Genomic DNA, 22574 nt, shown 5'->3' with positions numbered 1-22574 from the left:
CTGTTTCCTAAGTGATACAAATGACATATTTGATTCCACTGGAAAAGTTACCCAGCAGTAATACTTGTGGTGCAAAAACCTTAATAAACATCATGTTTTTTTGTATCCTCAAAGAATCCCTATGTTGAAACTTGTAAGTTTCTGCTCTAGGTGGATAACAGAGACCTCTAGTGGCTGTACCAAAGCAGTGTGTGTTGACTTGTGAATACCCTCTTAGTTTCCAGAAGAAGGCTAGGGCCTAGGTTATATAGGGATTGCTATAAAACCCAAGCCCTTTTTGAATTTTTTCTCTTTGGCTCTCATTACCTGGCCACTGCATAACTCTGCAAGGGAATCAAGGACTTTGGTTAGCTCAACTGTTGTGCCATAAGAAGTAGTGAGAAGTGACAGGGTTTGCTTAGGCTCAGAGATATGATCTAGGATGAAGAACCAGCCCACTGCCTGCTTCTAAGGAGAAGGAGAGAGGAGTTAGGCAGTTCGCAATACAGGAGGATAACGGGGGACCCTAGTACTGAGAAAGCAAGAGGGAATTCAGAGGATATCTCTGGGACCTACAAAAAAGAGAACCAAGGGGCTAAGACAATGACATATGTGGTTTACCGCCTGGTTACCGCGAGAGTCTTTACTGCTAGGTCAATGGCTGGCGGTAAGGTCTCAGACCCAAAATGTACGCGTGGAAAATTTCATTTTGCTGCATGTCCATTTTTGGCAAAAAAATAGAGGCCTTTTTACTACAGGCACGCTAAAAAATGGATCGGCGCGTGCCCAAAACCCGCGCCTACACTACCACATGCCATTTTTCAGCACGCCTTGTAAAAGGACCCTTTTGTAAATAAGCAATTGTTCAGCATACCCACCCTCCCACCCCAGCTGAACACTATCACTCTCCATTTCAGTTCATGCTAGGAATGTTTACAATCTACCCAGTGTTGTACCGGTGAAGATGTTAATACTTAGTTTAAAATACGTGATTTGTGTTCTGTAAGTTGAGTCTTCACTGGTCTTGAGGATTGTCCAAAATATACCAGTTACATGGGCACATTATAGGATATACAATATTATCTTGAATTACAAGATGTATGCGCTCCAGATGTAATTTGTTGGGCTGTAGAGGGACAAACCCAATCTTGGAGAGGACACATGTTTCAGTCTTTCCTCCCCATTTCCCAGCAGGGTGGGACAGAGAGGTGGCAGCCTGACTATGTCTGCAGCACGCAGTGAGCACGAAGTGTCGGAGATCATTGACGGACTCTCGGAACAAGAGGTGAGACCCTACCAGAAAGCTTTTCTTTCTTTCTCCTGTTCTGCTTTCTTTTTTTATTTTCCCCTCTGCTAGGGAGGTCAATGGCTGCCTGGTGTAATGAAGCTGGGATTGGGTAAACATCTGTTGTGAAAGCTGTATTTTTTTTCCCAGTAAGCCTTTTCTAGTTCTTCCAAAGGCAGGGGTGAAAGCTGTTGCGAAATGCGACCTTTTTATTGTCTGGATTTGGAAACTGCTCTTTACTGAAACGTCTAACACTTTGCCAGGTGCAAGGCACTGAGCTGTTCATGTTATTTGCCCTAGAGTACTTCCTTATATCTCCTACACCTGGTCAAGTATTTGCTGTCATCTATGCCAAGAGGAAGACAGAATATTGGAAGGGCACCAGTTTCTTCTGTGTCCTTCTGGTTAACCTTTTTTCAGTTAACTAGGAAGCTCTCCTGTTACACAGATCAGGAGAACAAGGAACGACCACAGAAGGTGGAAGAACCCACAATCCTACGTCAAAATAGTACAGCAGAAAGGAGTAGGATGGTCTGGCCTTTGCAATAACTCAGGGAGACGTCTAAAAGTTCAATGCATTTTTCACGGACACTGTTGGTGAAGACCGTGAAGGCATTAGATTGGCAACATTTGGAATTTGACATTCATTTACCGGAATATATAAGAAAGTTTTTTATTTTTTAACATCCTTGGAACATTCTAAGACTCCTGAGGCAGGTGCGTAGGCGCCGAAACACAGCTGCTGTGTCGAGTCATTTGATGTTTCCCAATAAAGATTGAACTTTTAGACGTCTCACTGGGACAGCATGGCAAAAATGGCTGCAAAGCAATTGCTGTTCTAAGATATGCCAAGATTTTGGACATGGTGATGGGATGGGCTGATGAAGCACGTTTGTGATGTCAGACCCTGGTAATATTGCTCAGGTGAAGGTATTGGCACTGGGAAGATCGGTTAAAGTGATTATAAAACTTATGGGGACCTTTTCCTAAAGTACACTACGCATTTAGGGCTAGATTCTATATATGACCTAAACACTTAAATGGAGAGGTCACGCGTAAATTTAGGCACCGTCATTTGCACCAGCGAAAACATGGGTCAAATGCTTGCACCTAAATTTACACGTGTGGCACCCGTATTTTGTACTTACGTGCGTAACGGAAAATCATGCCTCTGCTCTGGCCCCAAAACTTAGGCAACTTGAAAATGGTGCAAATGCCCCTGCCTAAATTTATGCTCGGAAAACCCTTATTCTGTAATTGCGTGTGTAACTCAAATCCATGCCCACACTCTGCTCCAAAACCCCAATGGCCTGCCATTTCCACGTCCCCTTTTCTGGGAGGTGTGTAAAATCTATGCGCCTAAATTTACACGCATACATATTAATTGATTTCAATTGGCATCAATAATTGCTTGTTAAAAGGCCAATATTGGCACTAATTGGGTCGTTATTCAATTAAATTGTACACGCAAATTGGACACCGTCCAAATTTGTGCACACAATTTTTGGCAACTTTTATTGAACTGGGGGGGGGGGGGGGGTATGTGTTTATATGCAGCACGTTAACTGATAAGTCACATAATTTCTATGCTAAATAGCTAATGCTGAATTCCTATTAGATGGTGTGGTGTAGACCAGTGTTTCCCAAGACCGGTCCTGGACTACCCCTTGCCAGTCAGGTTTTCAGGATATCCACAATGAATATGCATGAACTTGATTATATGCCTCCATTATATGCAGATCTCTTTCTTGCATATTCATTGTGAATATCCTGAAAACCTGACTGGCAAGGGGTAGTCCAAGGCTGGACTTAAGAAACACTGGTATAGACAGGGAATGGATGGAGAGTGTGACTTGCATGTATCGTGGAGGTAGACCTGCATGTTGACTGTTAACATAGCAGTTAACATGATGCACTTAGCTACACCTTCAGAGGTGCAGTGGTGTTCCTAGGGAGGGAGGGAGGGAGGGGGGGGGGGGGGGTGCCGCGCGCGCCTGTCCTCCGTTGTTCCATGCTTCTTCTCTGCCCCGGAACAGGTTACTTTCTGTTTCGGGGCAGAGAAGAAGCATGGAACAACGAAGGACAGGCGTGCGCGGTACGCCCCCCAGCGGCGTGCACCCGGGGGGGGGTTCCTTCGAGGGGGTGTCCTTTCGCCGGAGGGGTCCACGCTGCATCCGGGGGGGCGCGGCGCATCGGCAATCCGCCCCGGGTGTCAGCCCCCCTAGGAACGCCACTGCAGAGGTGCATTATCAGTAGTGTCATTAATGCGTAGAAGTGATTATTGCTGTGCATTTACTGCATGACTGCCTTCCGTGAAGTGCTAGGAATGCCCCCAACTGTATGAGCCCAGTTATTAATGCAAAGGTGTTGCACTTAACAGGGGGGGTTATATAAATGGCGCTCAAAACTGGGCACTGAAAAAAAAATTGGGATGCATGCCCTTTATAGAATAGCGCATAGCGCTGATTCCTGCGCCAGACTTGCGCCTGCTGAAACCTGGTGCAAATGCTGGTGCCCAAGTTTGGTGCGCTGAGTCCATATTCTCAAAGTGTGCGCACAATTTTTCGGAATGCCCCTGTCACGCCCGTGCCCGCATCACCCTTTTGAGTTACGCACTAGTAGAGTTAGGAGCCATGCCTTATAAAATAGCGCACAGTCAGATACGCGCACAAATTTTAATGGGTGCCAGTTAACTTCAATAAGTTATTGATAATTAATTTGTGTGTGTAAATCTGGGTGCCATATCTAGAATCCAAGGGAAACTTCCCTTCCCTTTTGCTGTTCACACGCATTTGGGGCAATTCTGTAACTTGGCGCAAAGATGTAGACACCACAATGGGGAGCACCTAGCGCCAATTCTAAAGCAGCGTCAGGGCACATCTATGCCGTTGTGGAATACTAGAGTGAAGCCATGTTGGTGCGTCTGTTTATGACAAATCAATGGCTGGTGCAAGTTGACATGTTTAATTGCGTCATGCAGTGTGTACATGATAATAGTCTATAAATTGTGTGCATTGCTAGGCAACATGCCTATAGCCCCCCCATGCTCCGCCCACATCTACCCCCCCCCCCTTCAGTTGTATGCTAAGTGACTCTGGCGTGTAATTTTATAGAATAGCACCTATCGCTTACACAAATAATTGCCAATTATTCTCACCTCTGACATCCATAGGTGCTATTATTCCAATCCATATGTCTGCACTTGGCACATAACATTAGGCAGTAACCCATGGATTCTGTATAGTGCATCTAATGTTCCGCGCTAAAATCCAAGCGTATTCTGTAATAACGTGCTTAATTTAATTGGCTTAACAAGCCAATCAGCATTGTTAACAGCACTTAAACAATAATGAGCACTAATTTATGATAATTAAAATTCACATGCACAAATCGCTAAGTATTCTGTAATGCAGAGCACCTAAATGTTAATGCACGCAGGCAAAAAGGGTCTTAGTTATAAGCAGGGAAATGGGCGTTTTGTGGGCATTCCAAAATTTATGCGCACTGTTATAGACTATGGCCCTCTGCATCCAAAACTGCGTGGTGGGATTTACGCCTTCTTTTCATTGGTGTAAGTGGATGCACTAGGACATCAACTAAGCGTATTCTATGTACTGCGCCTAAGTCTAGGCGCTGTTTATAGAATACGCTTGGGCGGAAATATTTTCCACTGCATTTTTTTAGGCGCCATATATAGAATCCCCCCAGGTTTTAGGACTGCTTTAATTCCCACCAATTCTATAAATGGCGCTGAAAGTTAGATGTGCAATTGCACGTCCAATTATAGAATAGAATTAGTAACATGCATAATTAGCTAATCGGCGCTAAATCAGCACTTAATTGGTGATAATTGTCATTAACAAGCACTAATTAGCAGTTGTGTGCATAACTGATTTATGTCCCTATTCTGTAAACGGGGGGGGGGGGGGGGCTTAATGTGGGAGGGGCATGGGCGTGTCGGGTGTTCTGACTGCTTAACGGTGAGCAGTGGTTTCAGATCCTGGAGAACCGGGTTCAGTTCCCTCTGCGGCTCTGTGTGACCCTGGGAAAGTCACTTAGCCCTCCATTGCCCCAGGTGCAATATGATACTAGATTGTGAGCCTATTAGAGACAGCGCAAAGTACCTGAAAAAGAAAAATTGTAAACTGCTTAGGTGTAGGCAGTATATAAATACTGGAAATAAATAAATATTCATGAGCACACTTTAGAGAAGAGTTGCATTTACACTCATATCTGTTGCTTTTAGGCACCAGCATTTATGCAGAGCCATAGACATGGTGTAAATGATTGCGCCTAAATCTTGATGTGTAACTGCGGACTTAATGCTAGTATTCTATGACAGATTTGGGGCCTAATTTTGTTGTTAAAGAATACTAACAGCACCCATTTGTTCTGGTGCCTAACTTTTAGACAACCACCCTGTGAGCAACAGCCAAGCAAAAAAAGACAAAGTAGGGATGGACAAAAAGCCTTCCAATGAAGTCCAGAGGAAGAACTTGAAGCTGGATGGTAAATAAACTTTTATTAATAGCAGCATAAATGCATCAGAACGTGCATGTAAAGTCCGGACACAGTTGCTGCTATTAATAAAAATGTATATACCATTGAACTTCAAGTCTTGCCTCTGGTCTTGATTGGAGGACGTTTCATCCAACCTTACTTTGTCTTTTTTTGCCTAACTTTTAGCGCCATTTACAGAGTTCCCTTCCATTATGTGCAAAACATTAGCTCAGCTTCATTAAAAAGGCCCTTTTTTAAGGTTGGGTGAGGATGCTAAAACTCTGAGTTGGTATTTTCCTGTCTTTGCCCTAATACTGATTTGTGAGGGGAAGCCTTAAACACTCACTTCTGACTTGATTTCCTGCAGCCTTGGATCATGCACTTTCATGGTGCTTTACAACCCTTGATATCCAAGTGGAAGATTAATTGCTCCCCTGCTGGGAATGAAAAGACAGTGCCCGCTTTCACCATGAATTTATGATTACCCGACAGTAAAAAAAAAAAAAAAAGTCTTGAGGCTTCCTTTAAATCCTGTGATTCAGCAGCACATTCTCCTCTCCCGAGAAACATCTGCATGCTTTAATCCTCCTTTGCTGCGTCAACTGATGACTCAAGTGCTTTTTTGCTCTTTCTGAAAGAATCTAGAGAAACAGATGCGTCAGCTGGCTGTTATCCCCCCCATGCTGTTCGATGCAGAGCAACAACGCATTAAATTCATCAATATGAACGGCCTGATGGATGACCCCATGAAAGTGTATAAGGACCGGCAAGTTATGAACATGTGGAGTGAGCAGGAAAAAGAAACCTTTCGGGAAAAGTGAGTTAACCGTGAATGTGTGCATATGCATGTTGAAGCCAATCATTTTTCCTGCTGGTTGGAAATAAAGTGTGCAAGAACTTATATTATCGTTTTTGAGCAGCTTTTTCAGTGTTCTCATTAAGAGGTTGAGAAATTACATCTGCTACATTGCTCGAGTGTCTCGTGTGGTTTCTGTTGCAATTTCCAAGCAACATCTCATGTTTACAATGGACAGCAGTGTGCTGTGTGGAGTCACTTTCTTACAAACTGTGCACGTAAGGGAGGCCATTCTATAAATTGGTGCCTGGACATACGCACTGCTTACGGGCACTAGGTATTATTCTGTAAATTACCACATAAGTGCTATGGGGTGGGGGGGGGGGGGGGGCAGTTCTATAAATTGATACTTCAGTTTACGTGCCCCAAAGTGGTGCATTTAGTTGACATTTGCACCATATGCCTGGAATAGACTTCCTGAGCCGGTACATCAAGCTCCATCTCTGTCCGTCTTCAAATCTAAGCTAAAAGCCCACCTTTTTCATGCTGCTTTTAACTCCTAACCCTTATTCACTTGTTCAGAACCCTTATTTTATCACCCTCACTTTAATATTCCCTTATCTCTTGTTTGTCCTGTTTGTCTGTCCTAATTAGATTGTAAGCTCTGTCGAGCAGGGACTGTCTCTGTACAGTGCTGCGTACGTCTAGTAGCGCTTTAGAAATGATAAGTAGTAGTAGTAATTTTTGAAGTCCACTGCAGTGCCCGGTTGGTGTCCTGGCATGTCAGGGGGACCAGTGCACTACAAATGCTGGCCCATCCCACGACCAAATACCTTGGATTTGGCCGGGTTTGAGATGGCCGGCATCGGTTTCCATTATCAGCGAAAACCGATGCCGGCCATCTCTGACATTTGGCCAGCCCGAACCGTATTATCGAAATGAAAGATGGCTGGCTATCTTTTTCGATAATACGGTTCGGGACCGCTGTTTGCTGCGCCGGCCATATAGATGGCCAGCATCGCTTCTCTTTGTACCCCTCCTCCCATTTTCAGCATCTCACTTCTCCTTACCTCCCCCATGTCCAGCATCTCATCTCTCTTTACTCCTTTCCCTTGTGTCCAGCATCTTCCCCTTCCCTTTAGCTTCTGTTACCGCCCCCTACATTGCCAGCCCAAGGAATCGTTTATCGTTTATTTATTTACTATACCGTTACTTATTGCTTTGGCAAAACAAAACGGTTTACATGTTAAAAAGAAACATTAAAAACACAAAAAAACATAACATCTAGGAAATCCAGTAATGGATAGGAAAGCACAGCAAACCAACCATACAAAAGATAATAACAAATAATAATAACAATTATACCAAACCTAAAAATTTATAATAATTCAAACTGTGAATTAGCATCTCGTTTATTTTATCTTTATCCTGCATTATCAAATGTATTTTGAAAAAGATATGTTTTTAGGGTTTTACGAAAACGGGTATATGTGTCCTCTAATCTTAATAATTTTGGGAGACCGTTCCAAAGTGACGTGTAGATTCCCATCTAGCCCTCACTGATGATGGAATTACTAACCTGTTATCTGTAAGCGATCTAAGAGTGTGTATCGGTGCATACACTCACGCGAACAACAAGATTAACAACAAGATTAACAACAAGATTAAGATGTAGATCTTAAATTTTATTCTGGCTTCAATCGGAAGCCAGTGAAGTTGGTATAAAAGTGGTGTAATTTTGTCATATTTCATTGCTCGACAAATAACACGGGCTGCAGTATTTTGTATCAATTGTAAACGTCTTAGATTTGCCTTTGTGGTGCCTGCATAAATGACATTACAATAATCTAGACGTGTAATAATATAAGCATACATTAATGTATGTAGGAAATCTTTATCCAATGAATTTCTAATAGAACGTAATCTCCGTAAATGATAAAAAGATTTTCTTATTACATCTGATATTTGCTCATCAAAAGATAATGCAGAGTCAAGACTAACACCTAAATATTTAAAAGATGGTACCGTAGGTAATTGCTTGCCAAATAAAGTAGGTATTAATGCTGTTATTGATCCATGACCTGTTATCCAAGATGTTATCGTTTTATCTGGATTTAATACTAACTTCTGTTTTTTTAGCCAACTAGCTACTTCATCAAGGCAATTTTGAATAGGTGTTAAATCAATATTATGTGGTTGCACATAATGAATAAGAAGAAAATCATCAGCATATGAATATGAGCTGATACCCAAGGACTGGATAAGCAACGAAAGTGGACTGACATATAAATTAAATAATATAGGTGACAAAACCAATCCTTGTGGTACCCCACAAGTGATAATGTGGGAGTTTGAAGTAGATCGATTTTGAACAACTTTAAAAGAACGATTACTGAGGAAGGATGTAAACCAAGTGAGAACGGTACCAGAGACACCAATTTCCTTTAAACGACTAAGTAATAGATCATGATCTATTAGATCAAATGCCGCAGAAAGATCACGCGAAACAATCAGTGCAATATAGCCTTGTTCCAATCTAGAGTATATTTCACTTAAAAGAGAGGTCAAAACCGTCTCTGTACTGTGGCCTTTCCTAAAGCCTGATTTCCTTGGATGTAGCACATTTTTTGACTCTATATATGATTACAACTGTGCAAACACTGTCGTCTCCAATATTTTAGCTAAAAAAGGAAGATTTGAGACTGGACGATAATTGTTCAAAAGGTACGGATCTAGTGAAGATTTCATAAGACTTGGCTTAACCAAGGCTTCTTTGAGAGCTTTTGGAACTACTCCATCTTTAAGACTTTTAGTTATAATTGAATGTAAATAAATTTGTGAATCTAAAGAGGGAAGTTTCAGCCAACTAGATGGTATCGGATCCGATGAACAGAAAGTGGGTGAAAGATGTGACATCATATTTTGAAATGATGTTAAAGATGGAATCTCAAATTGGTGCCATACCCCTAACAAAGCTGGAGAACCTACCTCTTCCCTATCTGTATCCTTTAAGAAAGGAGCTCTTAACTTATCACATTTTAAGGTAAAAAATTTAGCTAATGTTTCCGACTCTATATATAGTGTCTCCGTATTTATTCCCGGTTTTTTTTAATAACTGATTCATAACATGGGACAATTGTTTAGAAGAATTTGCAGCCGTTTGTATTTGTTTTGAAAAATAAGATGTTTTTGCAATCCCTAACTGTGTTATAAAATATCGCTGACACTGTTTACATTTATTTTTTTTGTTCTTTTGTCTTTCCCTTTCGCTATAATCTTTCTGCTCTGCGTACCTGTCGTTTACATAATTTTAGTCCTGTGTGATACCATGGTTGAGAATATTTCGTCTTTAATTTAAATATTTTTGTAGGAGCAATGTTGTCAGGAGGTGCCAAGAGTACCCGATTCCATATGGTGATCTGTTCCTCTATCGATGAGTCAAAAACGTTTAGTGGAAAAATTCCTGATAAAGGGGGTAAAACAGAAGGATCTATCTTCCAAAGACTGCTGGTCTGAATATAAGATGGAGTAAATCTCTGTACCAATCCTTGTAATGATAATTTAAAATACAGAAAAAGATGATCTGACCATGAAACTGGGACAGTTTCCATCTTTGCACATTTCACCTTGTCCGGTACATTTGTCATGATTAGGAAGCATCAGTGCTAAGCTTTCCTTGCAGGCCTGTGCTCAAGTTCTGCTGAGTACCTCTTCAATGAGACTTCCTATCAGGGGAGGAGGATACAGCAGCAACTGAGTGCAGCCTCTGCAGAAAGCCCTGTGCAGTGCTTAGAGCAACATTAAAGTGGTGCTCTCCTGTGCGGAAGCTGCATTGCTCTCCGCCCCCCCCCCCCCCCCCCCCAAAGTCTTCTGCCTAGTGGCACAGGTGACCTTAAAGAGGTATCAGTCTCCACAAGGTGGAATTGATTTAAAACTTTTCATTTTGTTTGCTTCTGGGTTTGATGCTATTGCACTGCCTGTTGGGTTTCTGACTTTTGAGACGTCCCTTGTGCTGTCATGGAAACAGATGTGCTTGACTGTGTTTCTTAGTGTTGGTCTAAGGATAGCATATTGCAGTCCTTGTATGGGGAAGATGTGAGATGCCTCAGACTGATTTACATACAAGGCTGCGAGTGCAAGCAGCAGCCCCCAAATATGATACAATAAGTAACTGAGGGGTCGATATTCAAAGAGATTTAACCAACCAGAAATGGCTCCTAATTACTTGTTTGGGGCTAACCAGTCATTTTCAGCAGCACTTAACCAGATAGTGCCACTAAATATTCCCTCTAATCAACCATCCCCTAACTAGCGAGGTCAGGGGAGGAGTTAGGGCAGAACAGTGACCTAGCTGGCTAGTGGCGCTATTCAGTCGACTAATTGGCTAAGTAACCACATAAAGTTAGGACAGAAAATTGATTGTCCTAACTTTATGCGTTGAAGTTTACCATCCACTAGTCTGAATATTGGCCGGTGCCCGGTTAAGCTCCGGGTAGCAGCAGGGAAGGCTAGAGGCTTCCTCATCCTTCCAATCCCCCTCCCACCTCCTGCAGAACAGCCTCCTTTTTCGCCCTGTGCCAAGGCGGCATGGATAGACCCTCCATCCAAGTCACGATAGGCTCCCCTGGGCCTATCTAAGATCCCTCATGATAGTACCGGTAGAGGTTGCAGCAGCCATTTTACTCGGGCAGTTCTAGGGGCAGGAGTGAGTAGGGTTTGCTCTTGCCCCCATTGCCCTCGCTGGACCACCAAGGATTTTAGGTAGACCTGGGTGCCTATCGTGACCGGAGAGGGAGGGGGATCAGACGGGCTGAGGACCCCCCTTGAATGTTATGTGGGTCCAGGCAGATATTCAGCCAGAGTTCATATAATAAATAATCTTGTGCAGGCCCGGCTGAATATCAGTCAGGACCCACAAGCTCTGGTGGCTTGCAGGGGTCCGGTGAGCCACTGATATTTGATTCTGGTGCCCAGACTTGGCCCGGATTTTATATCGGGGCCTAATATAGTCAGTGACGGTCAGTGTTTAAAAAAAAATACATTGGCTGGTGAAATTTTTAGAGGCCACTTGCTATATTGATAAATTATCTTGAACCACAGCACTTGTAAATCCAATTAGCTTTATTTTCACTGGTGAAAAAGAAGAAGATTTGGTTTTACAGATTAATCATTCTAATACAGCCCATGGCCCAGAATGCTTTGGAAAGATACAAATGGTGTAGCTGTGGAAGGGGTAGAAACAGGATTAGTAGTACGTACAGTGCAATTCGCTTAAGTGCAAGGCAGGGGCGTATCTGAACTTCAACGGTAGGGGGGGGCAGAGCCGAGGAGAGGGGCACATTTTAGCCCCCCCCCCCGGCGGCACTGACCCCCCCCCCCCCGCTGAAGACGACGACGACGCCGACGACGCCACCACTCCCCCCCGCCCGACTACTTTAAACCCCCCCTCCTCCCGCCGTCGCGCCTCACCTCCCTTTGCTGGTGGGGGCTGGCCCGCCAACCGAAGTCTCCGTCCTTCCTTCCGTCACTCTGCTGTCATGCCTCACTTCCCTTTGCTGGCGGGGGACCCCAACCCCCGCCCAGCTGAAGTCTCCGTCCTTCCTTCATTTGGGTTTGGTGGTTTCTGACGTCCTGCACGCTGCATGTTGTACGTGCGTGCGTGCAGGACGTCAGAAACCACCAATCTCAAACAAAGGAAGGAAGGAAGGACGGAGACTTCGGCTGGCGGGGGTTGGGGTCCCCCGCCAGCAAAGGAAGGTGAGGTGCAATAGCGGAGTGACGGCAGGAGGAGGGGGGTTGAGAGTGTCATTGGTAAGGGGGTCCAGGGGCAAATCTGCGGGGGCCAGGCCCCTGTGGCCCCATAGCAGATACGCCCCTGGTGCAAGGGTCTGGGACCAAAGAAATACATGCAGTTAACCGGAGCGTGCAATTAATTTATTTTTATTTATTTATTTGTTGCATTTGTACCCCACATTTTCCCACCTATTTGCAGGCTCAATGTGGCTTACATAGTACCGTAAAGGTGTTCGCCAGTCGGTTGAAAACAAATACAAGATTGTATTGTGGTCAAATGAGGTAGGTGTGTGTCAGGCAACCGTGAAGGTCGAAGGGAATGAAGATTGTATATTGTCCTGTACGATCATTAGTTGTGCTGTGTTGCTGGGTGTGGGGATTTACATTGGATCGGTGGGGTAAGCCTTTTTGAAGAGGTTGGTTTTTACTGATTTTCTGAAATTTAGATGGTCATGGATTGTTTTTACAGCTTTTGGGAGTCCATTCCGTAGTTGTGCGCTTACGTACGGGAAGCTGGATGTGTAAGTTGTTTTGTATTTAAGTCCTTTGCAATTTGGGTAATGTAAGTTTAGGTATGATCGTGATGATCCAATTCTGTTTCTGGTTGGTAGATCTATGAGGTCTGTCATGTATCCTGGGACTAAGCTGTAGATAATTTTGTGGACAAAGGTGCAGATTTTGAATATGATACGTTCTTTGATTGGGAGCCAGTGCAGCTTTTCTCAGAGGGGTTTAGCACTTTCGAAGCGTGATTTACTAAATATGAGCCTGGCAGCTGTGTTTTGGGCGGTCTGGAGTTTTTTTGCGAGTTGTTCTTTACATTCCGCATAGATTGTGTAGCAGTAATCTGCATGGCTTAGGACCATTGATTGTATTAGGTTTCAAAAGATTTCCCTCGGGAAGAAAGGTTGTATTTGTTTAAGTTCCACATTGAATAGAACATTTTCTTTATTACAGAGTTTACTTGGCTCTCAAGGGTAAGGTTGTGGTCAATTGTGACGCCGAGTATTTTTAGGCTGTCTGAGATAGGGAGGGTGTGTTCTAGGATGTTTATGGTTGTGGGTTTGTACTTGTTATGTTGAGATGAGAGGATGAGGCAGTGTGTTTTTTCAGTGATCAGTTTCAGTTGGAATGAATTTGCCCAGGAGTTCATGATGTTCAGGCCGTCATTGATTTCATTGGTTATTTCTATCAAGTCATGACTGAAGGGAATGTAGATTGTAATGTGGTCTGCATAGATGAACGGGTTGAGGCCTCTGTTGGATAGGGACTTAGCCAGTGGGGTCATCATCATGTTGAAGAGTATTGGTGATAATGGTGATCCTTGAGGTACTCCACAGGTAGCTTTCCATGGTGATGATATGTTTGAGTTTGATTTTACTCGGTAAGTTCTGGTGGTTAGAAAACCCTTTATCCAGTTAAGTACGTTTCCATCAATTCCAAAGTGGTCAAGGAGTCTTAGTAGTATATTGTGGTTTACCATGTCAAATGCGCTCGACATGTCGAATTGGAGGAGAAGTATACTTTTACCTGTGGCTATTTCTTGCTTGAATTTGGCCAGAAGTGTGACTAGGACAGTTTCGGTACTGTGGTGGGGGCGGAACCCTGACTGTGAGTTGTGTAGTATTGAGAACTTGTCCATGTATTCAGTAAGCTGTTTGGTCACCAAGCTCTCCATCAGTTTGACTACTAGTGGTATAGACGCAACTGGGTGGTAATTGGTTAGGTTGTTTGTGTTTTTCTTGGCGTCTTTTGGTATTGGGGTGAGTAGGATGTTGCCATATTCCTCGGAGAAGAGACCTTGTTGTAGCATGAAGTTTAGGTGGGATGTGAGGTCTGCTATGAAGCAGTCAGGGGCGGATTTGAGTAGATGACTGGGACATATATCCAGTTTGCAGTGGGTATTTGGAAACCTATGAGTCGTTTTTGTGACTGATTCACTGGTGAGGAGAGTAAATGTTGACCAGAAGCGGTCAGCTGGGCATCCACCAGGGATTTGGTCCAGGTCATTGAAGAAGTTTTTGATGTCAGTGTTGTGCTGAGGAAGTGTGCTGCATAATTTTATTATTTTTTCGTTAAAGTAGTTAGCAGGTTTGTCTGCGGGTGGGATGTCTGTGTTGGTTGTGGTGATAGGGGTGGTGTCTAGTAACTTATTTATGAGTTGAAATAGTTTCTTCATATCTTTGTAATGCGGCCCTATTTTAGTTTTGTAGTAGGACCTTTTGGTTTGTCTTATTGCGTATTTGTATTTTCTGTGTCCTTGTTTCTATGCATTGAGTGTATGTTCATCTTTTGTTTTTTTTCCATGCTCGTTCAAGTTTCCTGGATTGTGTTTTGAGTTTTTTTAATTTGAACCATGGTATCGAGTTGTGTCTTCTTGATATTCTTGTCTTTAAGCGTTGTGACCCAAAGAAGCTTGACATCTGATAAACATCTCCGTTAACTGACGTTAACTGATGTTAGGCTTACTTGAAGTAATCAGTCAGTGAAGTAATCAGTCATAGTCCTCTGTGTACCCTCTTGTGTCTGTGAGTTCTATAGACTATGTCTGCCAGACGGTAAAAACTGTCATAGCACTGACATCCAGTGGCCTCCAGATAGGCCCACACAGTGTTGAGACTCTCCAGTGCTCTTGCAAAAGTGACAGGAGGTTGTTGAATTTTGTCAGCATGTGCCTCGCTGCTCATTTCATCATCTGTTTCATCATCAGCTGTTGTTGCCTGCGTGTAGGCGCATATCTCTACATCAGTGCTGTCGTCAGCTGTTTGTAGATCGTAACCAACAGCTACGTAGTGATGAAACTCCTCTTCAGTAACACCAGCTGGGATGTCAATAGCCTGTTCATCTGACACGTTTGCAACAGCTGCATCTGTTTCGTCCCTCTCCACATCCGTAACAAAGCTTGTCCGCTTGTAGCAGTTCACAATGGTTGCCTGTGTAATATGATTCCAGGCTTCTTTCTGCATCTATAGGTAGAGGAGTGTGGTAGCCGTGTTAGTCCACTCTTAAGGTTATCAATAGAAATCAAACAAAATAAAATATGGAAAAGAAAATAAGATGATACCTTTTTTATTGGACATAACTTAATACATTTCTTGATTAGCTTTCGAAGGTTGCCCTTCTTCGTCAGATCGGAAATAAGCAAATGTGCTAGCTGACAGTGTATACAAGTGAAAACATTCAAGCATTACTATGACAGTCTGACAGGGTGGGAGGATGGGGGTGGGTAGGAGGTATGCATGGGGACATCAAAGCATATCATTGATATTCTAACAGGATGGGTGTGGATAGGTGAGGGGTGGGGTGATCAACAGAGAAATACAGCTTTATGGTTTATAATGGGCTAGGAACCCCAGATCCTTGTTAAGTCCTTTCTGTTGGGTGTTAAAATATTCAATCATTCTGACTTCAAAGGTCTTACGTTCTTTTATGGTTTTAAAGTTACCTTTCAGGATTCTCACTGTGAAGTCACTGGTACAGTGTCCTGGTCCTGTAAAATGCTGACCAACAGGCGTGGGACCCTACTGGCACCAGTATTGTTCATGTGATGTCTAAGTAAATTGAATCTTGTCTTAAGCATCTGGCCTGTTTCTCCAATATAGCATCCTTCGTTACATTTTTTACACTGAATGATATATACCACATTGGAAGATGAGCAAGTGAAAGATCCCTTTATGTTGAATATCTTTCCTTTGTGGATGACTGTGCATCTATAGGGAATCCAACAGTGATAGATTACGAGCCAGTTCAACAGCACGTTTATCCTTGCCAGTCTGGTCATCCATAACGCTCATCAAATGATGTAGCACAAGAGCCCGATAATGTTTTTTGAAATTGGCTATTATTCCCTGGTCCATAGGTTGGATCAGAGAGGTAGAGTTTTTGTGGCAGGAAGACCACCTTGACGTTAGACAACCTGACATCATCACTGTGTGTAGCACAATTATCACAAAGCAACAAAATCTGACGCTTTTGTGCCCACATTCTAGTGTCTAACTTCTTTAGCCAGTGCTTCCAAATTTCCCCAGTCATCCATGAATTTGCATTAGCTTCATATGACACAGGAAGTTGCTTAACATTCTTGAAGCAACAGGGCTGTTTGCTCTTTCCAGTGACGAGTGGTTCCAACTTCTCACTCCCATCCATATTGCAGCAAAGGAGGATCGTCAGTCAGTCCTTTGACGTTTTACTTCCTGTAGTTTTGGCTTGTTTGAATGCAAGTGTTCCATCAGGAATCGCTCGCCAGTAGAGACCGTTTTCGTCAGCATTGAAAATGTCACGAGGTGCAAACTCGTTCAAGATGGTAGGAAGAACTGAAACAACCCAATTTTCAGCATCAAAGTAATTCGCGTCTTGTTTTTCACCATGCTGTTTCTTGAATTTTATGTTGTTCCTCTCCTTCCATCTTTCCAACTATCCAACAGTGGCTTTGAATTCAGTTAGTCCAAGACTTTCAGCTAGCAGATTAGCTTTCTCCATAAGCAGTGGACCACTGACAGGAAACTGTCTGCTCCTGACTTGAGAAAACCACCGAAGAAGAGCATCTTCTACATCCTCAGCTTTTCCTGCCCGTTTGCGTTTCCTGTGTGGATTTGTATTGTTTTGCCAGTCTTCTAGAAGCTCATTCCCACCTTATTTTCTCTTATTTGTCCTGTCTGTCCTAATTAGATTATACACTCTGTTGAGCAGGGACCGTCTCTTCATGTTCAAATGTACAGCGCTGCGTACATCTTGTAGCGCTACTGAAATAATAAGTAGTAGTAGTGATCTTACTGCTTCAAGATACGTGAAATTTGAATGGGATTGACACCATATTCTTTAGTAATAGATGCTTGACTTTGTTTTCTAATTTTTTAAGAACTTCTATTCGTTCAGCCAGTGTTAAAGTCTTACAGTTGCGCGACGACGATGACGACTCCAGTGTACACTCTAACAACATTCTTTCGCTTATTCTGCCTGTGGCAGTTAACCAATGAGATTTCAAATTTACCGCCCCTTTGTCAATCTGCTTCCATATTCCGTGCATGCTCTTATGTGGAGTCTTTCCTGCAGAGGAGCGGTCTTAAATCATGCATATAAGCAAATCTTGCACTTATCAGTGGTGCGCTAAACCAAAGTTTGTTCCCATAGAAATTGATGGTGCCAACAACGTGACCGAAGTACGGCATGCAGTTAAACAGAGCATGCGCTTATCCAACGTGCAATTAAATGGCGTGCACTGTATTTAGTAGCATGCTGCATTAAAAAAGGACTGGAGAAAATGCTTTGATTGATGGGAAGTCAGCAAAAAAGAAAAAGGTTAAACACAGGGAAGTGAAAAGACTGGCTGAGTGTCACCCGACCTGCGGGGTGAGTAACTTTCTCAACAGTGACGTATGATCTTGTGTTCTGTTGCCAGACCAAGTCTCATGCTGGCTAATTTACAGAACCTATACTTTTGTTTGCAAAAAAACTGGAACAAATATGAATGATACTGTTTCCTATGTGGTTATAGTCAATGGTACATCTGCTTTCAAGTGTTGTAATTCTTTCGTTGAGAGGGAAAATCCCTCAAAGCCCTTTGTCTTAATCTGTCTAGCATACCTCTGATATGATTTGGCAGTCCAAGAATTCCTGAATGCATCTTCTGGCTCTTGAAATGTCAAGAAATGAAATGCAACTCAGCCTTCTGCTAGCTGCTTATTTTTAAATTACTTGTTCTGTTATTAATCATTACAAATCGGAACAACTGAGTGAAGTGACCGTGACACCTACATCCAGCCAGACAGGTTTTGTTATGAGAAGGTTTAATCCCTTTGTCTTCATCAGGATGAATCAATTTTCAGATTGTTTAAACTATGCTGCCTTTGGAATCCCAGTATTATATATCTCACTATGTTAGTCTGGTTAAATGCACAGAAATAACATTTAACAATTAAATCATTTTTTGGCTTTGCTCTCAATATATGTGCCTATATGGACTGGGCACATAGGCATATATATTGCGCCTATCTTATAAAGGTCACCAATAAGCACTTTATGTAGGGACCTTTTACTAAAGGGTGTTAAGCCCTTAATGCCCAGTTAGCATGCGACAAAGCATTTTGTGGTATTTTGCCTGTTTTGCACTAACTAGTGAATTATCAATTTTTTTATAATATTTTTAGGAGAGGGCGTCATGAGCAGAGAGTGGGTGTTCCCGCATTATCTAGCTAACGTGTTATGGTTAGCGTCACTAACTGGATAGTGTCTCCTGTGTTAACTCTGTGGAAGTGCTGCGCACTGACATTAGCGCACGACCAGTAGTGAATTTTCTCAAAAGTAAATATGTTTGCCAAAATCGTAAATACCAGTTTCTCTCAGATAATAGCGCAAACAATTAAAAATTTCTTCCAGATAATCAAACTCAATGCTGTCATTTATCTGTATATAGTCACAGAACAGAAAACTCACACATGCAGAGAAATTGATACTTACGTTTTTGGCAAGATATTTGCTTTTGAAAAAAATCACTATTGGGTTGATGTCAATTAAGGGTGACAATTTTGCTCGTATAATTTTAAATGGGTTTACACCTCTGACGGTCTGATGTCTCCCACATGTAACATAAAGAATGCTATTGATCAGGAGTTCTCATTGCCAGTCGTGTTTTCAGGATATACACAATGAATATGTATGAGATAGATTTGCATGCCCTACCTCCATTGTATGCAGATTTATCTCATGCATATTCATTGTGAGTATCCTGAAAACCTGACTGGCTGGGTGTGTTCCAAGGACTGGGCTGAGAACCCCTGCTATGTGCCCCTTGCCACAATTAGGCACAGTTATGCTAGGTCTACAGCTGGTGTACCTTTGGGCATCTAAATGAAGGACACATCAATGCCAGGGTAAATTAACATTCTAGAACAGAATCTGGATGCCCAGATGCCACTATAAAATAAGTTCTTACTGTGTGGCATTGGAGCAACTAAAAGGAGGCATCCACTTAAAGAATGGGCCCAATGCTTTAAAAAATGCACACTTACGCACAAGGAGGGCAATTCTGTAACTGTGCCTATATATAGGTGCCTAGAGGGCGCCTATGTGGCACCTATTCTGTAAAGCCAAGGGTTCTCAATCCAGTCCTCGGGACACACCTAGCTGGTCAGGTTTTCAGAACATCCACAATGAATATGCATGAGATAAATACGCATACTCGACCTCCATTCTGTGCAAGTCTGTCTCATACATATTCATTGTGGCTATCCTGAAAACCTGACTGGCTAGGTGTGTCCCAAGGACTGGGTTGAGAACCCTTGCTATAAAGTAAAGTAGATGCTCGTTTTCAGATGAATATGCATGAGATCTATTTGCATAAAATGGATAGATCTCATGCATATTCATTCGGGAAATCCTGAAAAACCCAACTGGATTGTGGCCCTTGAGGTCCAGGGTTGCTTTATAGACTGCTACTGTAACTGGTTCAATACATAGATGTAATTTGGTGCATGCACTTATGTCAGCCATAGAAATGGCATACGTAGTCGCGCCTAAATTCTGGATTTACATGTATAACTTACAGCAGTGCTTCTCAATCCAGACCTTGGGGCACACCCAGCTTTTCAGGATATCCACAATGAATATGCATCAGAAAGATTTGCATACCAAGGAGGCAGTGCATGCAAATCTTTTTCCTTCATGTTCATTGTGGATATTCTGAAAACCTGACGGACTGGGGGTGCCCACAGGACTGGATTGAGAAGCATTGACTTATAGTATTCTAGAATTTACGCGGTGCGTGCTATATAAGATATGTATATATATTTATAGAATAACACTGTTCTGCATTTTTATACATGTGTACTGGTATTCTAATCATTTATACATGCAGTCAATGTAAATGTTAGTGCCTTACTTATAGAATTACCCCATATATTCCTTCTGGCACTTACACCTAACGTGTACATATGTGCCTTCAGAGCCTAGGTGCCTGTTATAAAGCTACCCTCTGTGGTGACAGGTGAAAGGCTGTAGTTAGAAGAAGAACTGGTGATTTATCATTCAGACATCTTTAATACCACCTCTATCGCATTGCTTGAAAGCAGCCAGTTTATGAGGTTCATTTTGGCACTAGATTCTATATAGGTCACCCAATTTTCGGCACAGATACTGGATCTGCACGCAGACTAACTGGTTATAGAGTTGTTAACAATTAGTAATTGATGGTACTTGGCACTCATTTTGGTTTACCCGTGGATCTGTCCTGTGAACTATTTTATAAAATGCATGCCTAAATTTTATAGCGCAACTCAAAAGGGAGTGTGCCCACGGGAGGGGCATGGGTGGGTCTGGGACATTCCCGGATTTGAGGCACGATGTTATAGAATAGGATCAATTTACGTATCCAGCTGCCATTAATAGTGCACCAGTATTTATACCAGGTTTCAGCAGGAGTAAGTGCTCGCGGCCAAAGTTAGGCGCTAGATCCGTGCTGAGCTAGTACTTTGAAGAGGGTGCTCTGCGCAGAGAACCCTTTGCAGAATACTAGTTTAGCGAGGACCTACTCAGCGCCTTACTTTGTGTACCACACATGGAATGGAGGAGTAGCCTAATGGTTAGTTCAGCAGCCTTGGAACCAGGGGAACCACTGCAGCACCTTGTGACTCTGGGCAAGTCACTTAACCCTCCATTGCTCCAGGTACAAAATAAGTACCTGTATATAATATGTAAACAGCTTTAATTGCAACCACGGAAAAGTGCTATATAAAAAAATAAAAAAATCCCATCCCCTGCATTCCCTCTTGATGTCTTGATTTCATACTGGTTTACAAATACCTACAAGGTATTAGAATATGAATTACTTGCTCCCTTCTCCATGCCATAGAAATATGATGGTAGATAAGGGCCAAATGGCCCATCCAGTCTGTCCATCCTTAGCAACCATTAATCCTTCCTTTTCCTAAGGGATCCCACGTGCCTGTCCCACACTTTCTTAAATTCTGACACAATCCTTGTCTCCACGACCTCCACCGGGAGGCCAATCCACGCATTCACCACCCTTTCCGTGAAAGAGTATTTTCTTAGATTCCTCCTAACTTCATCCTATGCCCTCTCGTTCCAGAGTTTTCCTTCATTTGAAAAAGGCTCATCGATACTCTAAGGATTTCTCAAAAACCCACTCTTCTCAGGGTATTCCATCATATGTTTTTTTTTTTGTTTTGATTAGAAAGGCTTTTCCTGTAGGTATAGGATGTGGCCTCCAGCTGCCTGTGTTGTGTTTCTGGGGGGGGGGGGGGGGGGGGGGGGGGGGTGGGAGGAGTGAGAGAGAGAGGGTGTGAAGATTACTATTTACTGAGGTTTTACAATAACTGCATGTGCGCAACAAGATCCAGTCTATTTTCAAGTCCCAAGAGGAAACGTTTTATAGCACTTGGCAGCTGGCCTGGTTTGAAACAGTCTGCTAAAAGAAAATCTTTCTTAAAAGTTTTAATCCAGGAAAAAAAGAATGACAATAATGAAACAACTCCTATGGCAAGCGACATAAATCCACACTGAACAGCCGGAATGGCACAGTGCCAACAACATAATCACATGGCTGAGATTCAGGGATGGGAGGGGCTTTTGTTTAGCTTTGATGCTTCTCTTGCCACTACCCTTAGGCACTTTTCTGAGGTTGTGGTTTTCCATCTTGAAAAGCAGTAGGCTAGGCCGCTTTGGTAGGGAGGTTAGAAGGAGTAAGTTTGCAGTCATCTGTTGTGATGAAATAGCAGTGTTAATGCCAGATTTACAATATTAACTGCAATTTGAATGACTCCATGAATTAGGGGTTATGATGCAGATTGATCTCTGCCCTTAGGAGACCTGGATGCACTAAAGCAATTCTTCTGGCGTGAATGATATTGAATATTAAAAGGTATACTGGGATGATGATTTTGAAAGTCATTTCTGTGGTTTAAAAAATACATTTCAGCACATGGAAACAACAGGTGTTGAAAATTGCTCACTCTCAATGCTCGCAAAACTACCAGAATTGTTTTACTATCCACCTTATAATTGAAAGAGAAAAACGCCTAGATTTCGACCCAAATCGGGAGATAGACGTTTATCTCACAAAAACGAATAAATCGGTATAATGGAAAGCCAATTTTGGACGTTTTCAACTGCACTCCATCGCGGAAGCGTACAAAGTTGACGGGGCCGTGTCGGAGGCGTGGCGAAGGTGGAACTGGGGCGTGGTTATTGGCCGAGGAGAGATGGGCG

General features: G+C 42.7%; 1 protein-coding gene across 1 annotated transcript in view; it reads left to right on the top strand.

Moving 5' to 3' along the window:
- The window catches only part of LOC115479673 (nuclear receptor corepressor 2-like), a 667653-nt gene that overhangs the window by 394094 nt on the left and 250985 nt on the right, over positions 1-22574 (top strand). The window contains exons 11-12 of the mRNA XM_030217748.1: positions 1171-1264; positions 6403-6581. Of these exons, the coding sequence (XP_030073608.1) occupies positions 1171-1264; positions 6403-6581 (273 nt within the window). The remainder of the gene's footprint in view (positions 1-1170; positions 1265-6402; positions 6582-22574) is intronic.

This window comes from Microcaecilia unicolor, chromosome 11 (assembly GCF_901765095.1).
Source record: "Microcaecilia unicolor chromosome 11, aMicUni1.1, whole genome shotgun sequence".
In the NCBI taxonomy this organism is placed as follows: Eukaryota; Metazoa; Chordata; class Amphibia; order Gymnophiona; family Siphonopidae; genus Microcaecilia; species Microcaecilia unicolor.
The sequence above is the reverse complement of the archived record's forward strand: the minus strand, read 5'-3'. Positions and strand labels throughout refer to the sequence as shown.